This window comes from Colias philodice, chromosome 24, assembly GCF_061535455.1.
Source record: "Colias philodice isolate Cphi_HAF_F1 chromosome 24, ilColPhil1 Martin Lab GWU primary, whole genome shotgun sequence".
NCBI classification, from domain to species: Eukaryota; Metazoa; Arthropoda; class Insecta; order Lepidoptera; family Pieridae; genus Colias; species Colias philodice.
Window position 1 is genome coordinate 4,637,814 of NC_143109.1, and position 8,618 is coordinate 4,646,431.

At 32.0% G+C, this 8,618-nt stretch overlaps 1 protein-coding gene across 2 annotated transcripts; it reads right to left on the minus strand.

Annotated features, from left to right (window-relative positions):
* Positions 1-204: 204 nt before the first annotated feature.
* On the minus strand, positions 205-3,437 carry LOC149477703 (uncharacterized). 2 transcript variants are annotated; one of them, XM_089710458.1, is made up of 6 exons: positions 3,310-3,437; positions 2,753-2,880; positions 2,428-2,473; positions 1,778-1,901; positions 1,309-1,450; positions 205-882 (listed from the first exon to the last, which is right to left on the minus strand). In XM_089710458.1, exons 1-6 carry the CDS (start codon positions 3,435-3,437, stop codon positions 206-208), a joined length of 1,245 nt encoding a protein of 414 aa, XP_089566584.1. In that variant the 3' UTR covers position 205. The 2 variants fall into 2 exon arrangements, with proteins under 2 accessions (XP_089566584.1, XP_089566585.1); XM_089710459.1 differs by having other exon boundaries at positions 2,428-2,463; positions 2,749-2,880.
* Positions 3,438-8,618: the final 5,181 nt, after the last annotated feature.

Consider the following 8,618-nt stretch of genomic DNA (forward strand, 5'->3'; position numbering starts at 1 on the left):
ATAGGCTATAAATTCCTTTGGTTTCTTCATGGTGTAAGAATATGAGTATACCTTCACCATGAAGACCAACCAAAGAAATATATTGTGATTTTAAAATAAGGTTTCATATAAAATAAAACAATATAACAATGACTAGAATTATTTATTGCACATGGGATATGTAACAGATAAAATTATACAATAAAATATAACTATAACTCAAAACTTATAAATTATTTTCAAAATTACTCATACCACTACTCTCACCGTCCAGTAAATGACAGTCTTCAAATTCGTTTCTTTTGCCATCGATTTTTTCATAATTGTTCTTACATAGAAAGTCGTTTTCACATACAAAATCATTTCTACCGTCTTCCATGATACCTTCATCGAAGGGTTCCCTAAACCTTTTTTCGTTTTCGTATTGGTATCGTTCTATTTCAAAATCCGGTGAAATAGTTTGTCCTTCGTTTACTGTTTCTTTTCCTAATATATCTTCAGATTCTATAGAGCCTCTATTAATATTAGGTAATTCATTATAATTCGATCTACTAACAGTTTCATTTTTTACTTCGTACTTGACTTCGGCTATGTCGTTATTGTCACGGTTTTCTAGCAACGGTTTTATATGCATTAAATTGAAGTTTGGCATCATTCTCGCATCCCAGTGGTTCTGTGGTGCGTTTTCGGATGTTTCTAAATCTAGATTTACATCTTCGTCTACTTTTTTGAAGCCTCCGAGGTTATATTGGAGAGGAATTGAAAATGTAGGCAGGTCGATCTGAGGATTCTGCCGCGTTGGTAAAGCAGAAATATGTATGGCGGGTGCAGGCTGCTTATTCTTCGTTACGTAATTATTTTGGTGTGATGTCTCAGCCATGTTTATTATTTGGGGTGATGACACTGCAAATAATTGTATTTATTTATATATTGCAATTTCTTATAAAAAAATCGGGTATTTACACAATTCTCGATTGATAGTTAACATATTTTAGGATAGGGTCTCACATTGAATTCATCATTCTCTGATGTAAGATAATGTTATCTTTAGCCACATATAATTTACTAGGTTTCCGCCCGCGGCTCCGCCCGCGCAGCCAAAGAAAAACCCTCCTAGTTCCCATTCCCGTGGGATTTCCGGGATTGCGTCATTTTACCGGGATAAAAAGTAGCCCATGTCCTTTCTCGGGTATCAAAATATCTCCATACCAAATTTCATGAAAATTGGTTCAGTAGTTTAGGCGTGATTGAGTAACAGACAGACAGACAGAGTTACTTTCGCATTTATAATATTAAGTATGGATAATATACATTAGACTTTTTTAATACCTGGGATAGTGATAAAATCTCTCATCTCCAGAGCCAGTGATGACGGTGACCGTTGCTCCGGGGAGCGAGTTGCGCGCGGGTACGGCTCGCAGCCAGCTTTCTGCTGCTTACGCCATTTTGCTCGACGGTTTTGGAACCAGACCTACAGTGTAACAAAATATACATCATAACATTATTAGTGTTATCTACTCATCTAAACCTATGAATAGTACGGTAACATTTGATCATTTGGTCATCACGACCGTTTTAAAAGTTATAAATTTTGAATTACAATGATATTATTAACAAAATATATCAGATGTACAAAGAAGGTATGTAAAGTAATTTAAATCGCGTAGGAGTAGTTGAGACGTGGTTTTATAACAGCGTATATTTGATTACGATTAAAAATATTATGTAGCAATAATAATTATTACAATTTTTTTATATTAGTATTTATGTTCGAATAACAAATAAAAATTAATCTCACCTGAACCCTAGCCTCTGTTAGGTCTATCCTCATTGCTAATTCTTCTCTAAAAAACACATCTGGATAATGGGTCTTGTGGAATGCCGCCTCTAACTGCTCTAATTGGATATTTGAGAATGTTGTTCTGAAAATTTTAGAGATATATTTAAAATGAGTAAATAAACATTTATAAATGAATACGCTATTTGTAATTTTTCGTGTTGGTTTTGTATGAAATGTAACTGTGAATTTACATCAAACGAGCGAATGCTCATTCTAACCTCACTATGTTTAATTCTTTTGTAGAGCATTCTTTCGTTGTTCTTAGTGCGTTCGAAAATGTAATGTTCTAATACTGTACACACAGAATACGAGTTTTCATTTACATTAAAACATTACGAAATGTTTGTTTGAACATTTCGTAATGTTGCTCTTGCTGTATGTTTGTTTGATTTAAATGCACTTCACCTTTTAATCTTCAATATTATAATAATTATGAAAAAGACGCGCTAAATAACTAGAAAGCGATCTCCTCAATAATTTCAATCAATAAGAAAACATTGGTTGGACTGAAATAGTCGAGCAATTTCTGATAAAATTTCCTGAATATAATATTCATACAAATCATAGTCTTTTTTGAAAAACAGAATTGTTAGGATTTATATATTTACCTGTATCTTCGTTGTTTACGTTTAGGAATATCACCACTTTTGGCACCTAAAACATAACACAATGATTTTGAAATGAAAACACATAGTAGGTATATTGAAGTGAATAGAATAATTCAGTTAAACGTGAGAATGATTGAGAAAAGTGAATTATTATACCCTTTTTTATGAACTTTCAGTTACAATAATCATTATTCATAATTTCGAAAAGTTAAAAAACAAAAACTGTGCTTTTACAGAGTTGAACTAAAAAAATAGAGTTGTTACTCTAATAAAAAGGAGAGTTGTTGTAAACTCTACTTCTTATCAAATTAAACACCAAACTCACTTGAATTAGGGGAGTATTCTTCGTCATCCTCAAACTGGTGGTTTTCCACCTCGTCCGTGGGTTCCTGGCTCGGATAGTTTTCAGGTACGTCAGTTTCAGATCTCTCACATAGGGACGCAGGACCTAGACTGGAATGAAATAATTCATATTATTTAGGTTAGTATTATATAATATACCTCGTAGAAGTGGATTGTCAACTAATTATGTTACAACAATGAGGAAAAACGTAAAATAATTTCTTTCAGAGCAGACGAAGTTTCGTGGGTCAGATGGTAGACTTAAAAAAATAGATTCCAATTTGTATATAATTGTTATAGCCTACCACTTTCTTTAATAAATGAGCTTCTATAATCTATAGGTATTGACCTAAATAACATTTTGTTTTTGTTTTCAGGTACACTTTCAAAGCGAGAACGTTTATCGGTAAAAGCCTTGGAATTTAACGCAGTTCTGAAACCCAACTCAACAATCGATTTTATTCTTTATTTATTTACTATGAGCAACTTTGATGACTTTTTTTAATATAAGTATGAAGATAAATATGTGATTTCTTTTACCTGTTAAATAAATTTGGTATGTTATAACAGAAGCTGGTAGTAGGTGATACGTCATCATTCAAAATGGCCGCCGAGTCGAAGCCAGCCGCGCTGTGGCCGCTCTCACGGCCATCTAATGATTCCTCCATCTATTTATACAATAAAATATATTAACCTAGGTATTAAATAACTACACGTATCATTGATATGATAGATTAAAAAAAACAACTCTTATCTACCTCTAGCGAATCCCGACAAATTTTTATTTTATAAAAATATTTACGATATCAAAAGCCCTCATGATCCAAAAAGTTACAGGCTTAATAGTTTTAAGTTTCTAATATGCTATCTACTGTTAAGAAATTTCATAGAGCTCATCTATATATATAAAAGAAAGTCGTGTTAGTTACTCCACTTATAACTCAAGAACGGCTGAACCGATTTAGCTGAAAATTGGCAGGGAGGTAGTTTAGAGCCAGGAGAAGGACATAGGATACTAAATATGTACCACGGGCGAAGCCGGGGCGGACCACTAGTTATGGTTGAAACGAATATCAAACTAATATTGCAAGCGCTAGTGTGTGAACACACGATTCATTAAAATTAGGAGTAGAGGAAAGAATGTTATTGAAATTGTTATTTTAAACTAGATATACCTACCTATATTTTATAATATAGTTAAAAAAGCAAAACTTAAAGTAAAGAATGTTTACTAAAAAAATTATAGTCAATCGATTCTATAAAGTTGAAAAGAATGTCAATATAGAGTGAATGAATGTCCAACAAAATGAAGAACACAGGTACAAATTTCATGGCATCATCAGCAGCAATTCTTACAATAAGTAGTTTAGTTTATAATCCAGTAAAGATTGAAGAAATGTTAAATGACCTTGTTACCCTTAAACATGAAATAGAGCAGAACATAATATCTGTTACATGGCCTATATTTTTTAATCTCTTTAAACTTTATAATGATGCACTAATATTAAATCTCATAGTAATTCGTTCGTTATGAAAAGTGCTTCAATCGATCGAATATAATCAGTAAAAACCTCAGTATAGAATACATGTGATGATATTCTAAAGTATAAATGATATCTTATTTTGTGAACATGTACTTAGAATCTAATACAAACGGCTTTGTAAAATATTTTTGGTTTTTAGTATACACCGCGATAGCTCTTTGAGTAAGTACCTAAAATGAAAGAAATTCTCTCATAAAGACTCTCCTTTCATTGAAAACTAATAAAAAAGAACTACACTATTCAAAACTCATTTATATCATAAATAGATAAGAAAACTTTTAAGAAATGTAAGATCCCAATCGAGTTATAAAAGTTCACTATAAATAAGTTTTACAAATTTGCACTGAATTACAACGAACTATTTCTGAACATCATTTCAGCGAATATCATTACGAAACGTCTTAGCAAATCTTCAAGAAATTAATACACTTAACCCTCATCGATTTTTATGATTATGATTAAATTAACGCCTTAATTAATTTAATTTTACAAAAAAAAATGTGAACAATTTTATTTTATTTATCAAACAAAGGTATTTTGTTTTGTAACACAATGCTATAGGAGGGTGATTGACCGCCCACAAGTAACAACAGGCGGCAACGCATGAACTTAAATTGAATTAAATGCCTATAATTTAGTTAAGTTTATTAAATTATCACTAAATGAGTATAATTTGTTTCGCATTTACGATACAGTTTTGTTGGCGCGCCCGGTTGAACGTCATGTTTTCGCGCGAAAATTTTTTGACAGATGTCATTTTCGTTCGTAAAAATAAAAGTCGCGGTTGGTGCTTTTATAAAAGATACAGCAGATATTGAAAATATGTTTGTTTACTGTTTGTCGATGGAATGTGGATTTTTTTTTTGTTATTCTGAAGTGAAATATTTTTTTAGTTTTTAATTAGTTTATAATCAATATAAAAATATGTATTACAGATAAAAGTTAACGTAAAGATATTAGTACAAACACTGTGTTCCATTATTAATATATTAAATGATATATTATTGATATTTTAGCGATATATCAATTCCTTACGTTTAATTATTTTAAAAACTTACACATGCATTAGAAAATTATGTATTAAATTATAAAATCCTAATTAAAATAATCTATAAAAATGTAAATATGTCTTTGTAGGCAATAACATTTAATAATTAATTTGTTGTGATAATTAGTTATTACTTTTGGTTTGCACAAAATTTTAATATTACAAACAAATTACAAAGAAAATATTACTCACTTACTTTAAAACATACCCAATTTATGATTGTTAAATAAATTAATATTTATTTCCTTACCTTTAGCTGAAACTGGCCATGTCACTATAATTTCTTTTTTTATTTGTAAAATTGTGGTAAAAAATCGTGTTGTATCTATTGTCACGTGGTCACCTCTACTGAAGTGAGCGCCGATAGCCCTCTAGCGATCAACGGACAGAGAAAACTGTGGAGTAGTCAGTGGAGCAAAAATTTTACAAATGATTGACTTTATTTGTATCTGTAAGGCAGTGCAATTTCGATTTAAGAATGATTCAGAAATAGAATAAATAAAAAATAAAATAAAATAGAGTTTATTTAAGAAATTTAGAAGTAACTAAATAGACTTAGCATTGAATGTGATATTTAATTTTTTATATTTGAATCGTTGCCCCGGAATGACGAAAGACGCGGGTGCAAATCCCGCCTCGTGATCCAAGCTTTTCTATTCTTTAAAAATATATGAGATTAATTTCGCTATAAATATGATCAATAAATAGTTTTTTAACTCAACCAGATTCATTTAAAATAAAATTATGTAAAATGTAAATAAAGTTTCATATTTTTTTTATAAAACACAACACAAGAACAATATTGTTATACCTATTCAAACATAGATAACAAAACCATCACAAATTACCTATACTTTCACAAAAAAAAACTGAATCACGATCCACTCCACAGTTTTCCTGTCCACCGTGGCTAGAAAACCAATGACGTTTGCTATTGCGCTACACATATAAACAAATTGTTATATAGACGTCCACGTGTGTCTGTCCGTTTCGTGCTAAGCCTGGATCAAGGGGGAGGCGGGTGGCGAAGACTTCTAACTGCCGATGTATCGTTGTCAGCCGCAATGCTGGAGTTTTTAAGTATTTTTTCAATAAAATCTGTGATTTTTTGTATATGTTTTTTTGTAACATTGTATTACAGAGTGTGTAAACTGCGTACTGTGGATAATTTACGAAAAAATTGTAATATGATCTTTTTGTAGTACAAGTAATACAAGCCAATCGCTTAACATCTCTGTTGGTCAGACGCAACAGAGATGTTAAGCTATTGGCTTCATGATTAAACTTATGTAATTATGTACCTCAAATCTCAATGGATAAGTAACTTTATCATATAAGAATTCCCAAAGTTTACCTATTTGGCTGTTATTGATATCGGTATAAGGAAAAAAATAATATACCAGTTTGTTCAGGGGTATGATGAAGATGCATTCGGTATCTGCTTCACTTTCTACTTCGTCTACATACAAATAGACGATCAGCTTTTCTAATAAAATAAAACGCTTGATCGACAGACAAGAACAATGAACTATATTTTAAAAACCGAACATATCAAAACCTAACACACATCTTGCTACATGTCACTACTAAATAGTTCGTATATGAGTGATATTGTCGATATAAAATAACAGCTTTTTATATCTGGCCAGAGTTTATTTGTTAATCCCTATGACATTCGAACTCATTCCCCTTGGTTCTACGCTCACGCGTTAACCACTGTACCGATGACGCTACTATACATTTTTAAAATTACGACTCAATCACATAACAACAGGTTAAGGTTAAACAGCGATCTCTACCAAGCAACCTTTTATATTTTTAAGCAGATGCGAAAGTAGGTTAAGTACCTAAATAAGAAATCTTACATGATTCAGGACTAATTAGGTCGCGAAAGGCGTATGGAAATTATAAGAGAAATATACTCTAAAAAAACACGGGAGCTTCGGCTTAAATTGGGTCACGCTCATACTGGGATAGCCCAGTTTTAGCCCAGCAAGGTTTATTATTGGTAGCAATAATTTCATAGCTACTGTTACCTACCATTCTTATTCCACGAATTAGGTATTCCTTGCTGTATTTTATATGGTTGATTAATTAATTATTTATTTATTTATTTATAACACTTCATTGTACAAAACAATGTAGGAAATGTGGTACAAATTAATGAGGTACAAAAATTTTGCACAATAGGCGGCCTTATTGCTACACAGCAATCTCTGCCAGGCAATCTGGTAGGAAAGGAAATGTGAATTATTAACTTGATCAGCTGTAGAAAAGGGAGGTCAATTTTACTGAGGATATTAATTCCTGTTTGTCCAAGGATCCGTCCAAGTTTGGGACGAATACGGTTGTGAACCGTGACAAATTGATTAAAGAGAGCCCTTAAGTAAATTCGTTGTCTGCTGTTATTTAGGCACTATAATGAGAAAGTATTTTTTACGTGATCAGTGTACGCAAAACTACAAGTCCCTTCGCGCTTAGTACCTAACTATACCGATAGTGGGACACTTTGTATATAGGTAATTAATAAAACTTAAACACTTGTTATTACGTTATGGTGTCGTTTATCTATACTAATATTATAAAGCTGAAGAGTTTGTTTGTTTGTTTGTTTGAACGCGCTAATCTCGGGAACTACTGGTCCGATTTAAAAAAATTCTTTCGGTGTTAGATAGCCCATTTATCGAGGAAGGTTATAGGCTATATCATCGCGCTACGACCAACAGGGGTGGAGCCACGGGGTTGAAACCGCGCGGAGCAGCTAGTATGAAATAAAGCCAGTGGCATAATCTGCTACAGTACCTACCTATAGCGTGAGCCTTGTAAATGATATAAAATTGCCTAAAAGTACTGAACCTCCTTTTTTTGGGAATGAAATTAAAAATACAGGAGCATAATTGGGAGCATATTTATTTTCTGCTGACCTGTTAGTTACCTACAACATTTCATCCGGTTGGTACGATCATTTGTTCGGAAAAGAACCCTTTGTGTTGACGAGGTCACAGTGGCCTATGTATAAACCAACAGACTCAATAATACGGAATACAGCTGTGAATTACAAGTCAAAAACGATGCAATAGAGTACTTTGGGACTTTAGGATTTCGTTTATAGAACATAATAGTTACCTACGTGAAAATTTTTCTATAATTTTAAATGTGTTAAATCTTCTTTTGATAAACATAGACCGTATAATATTATATTGTGAGGAATTATACTCTTTTTAACTTTTTAATACAAAAAAACCTATTTTAATACG

Coding starts and splice junctions, on each gene's coding strand:
- LOC149477703 (XM_089710458.1), bottom strand. CDS start 3,437: ATGGAGGAATCATTAGATGGCCGTGAGAGCGGCCACAGCGCGGCTGGC. Junction 1,451..1,777: donor TAACAGAGGCTAGGGTTCAG/GTGAGATTAATT, acceptor GTTACACTGTAG/GTCTGGTTCCAAAACCGTCG. Junction 883..1,308: donor AGATTTTATCACTATCCCAG/GTATTAAAAAAG, acceptor AATTATTTGCAG/TGTCATCACCCCAAATAATA.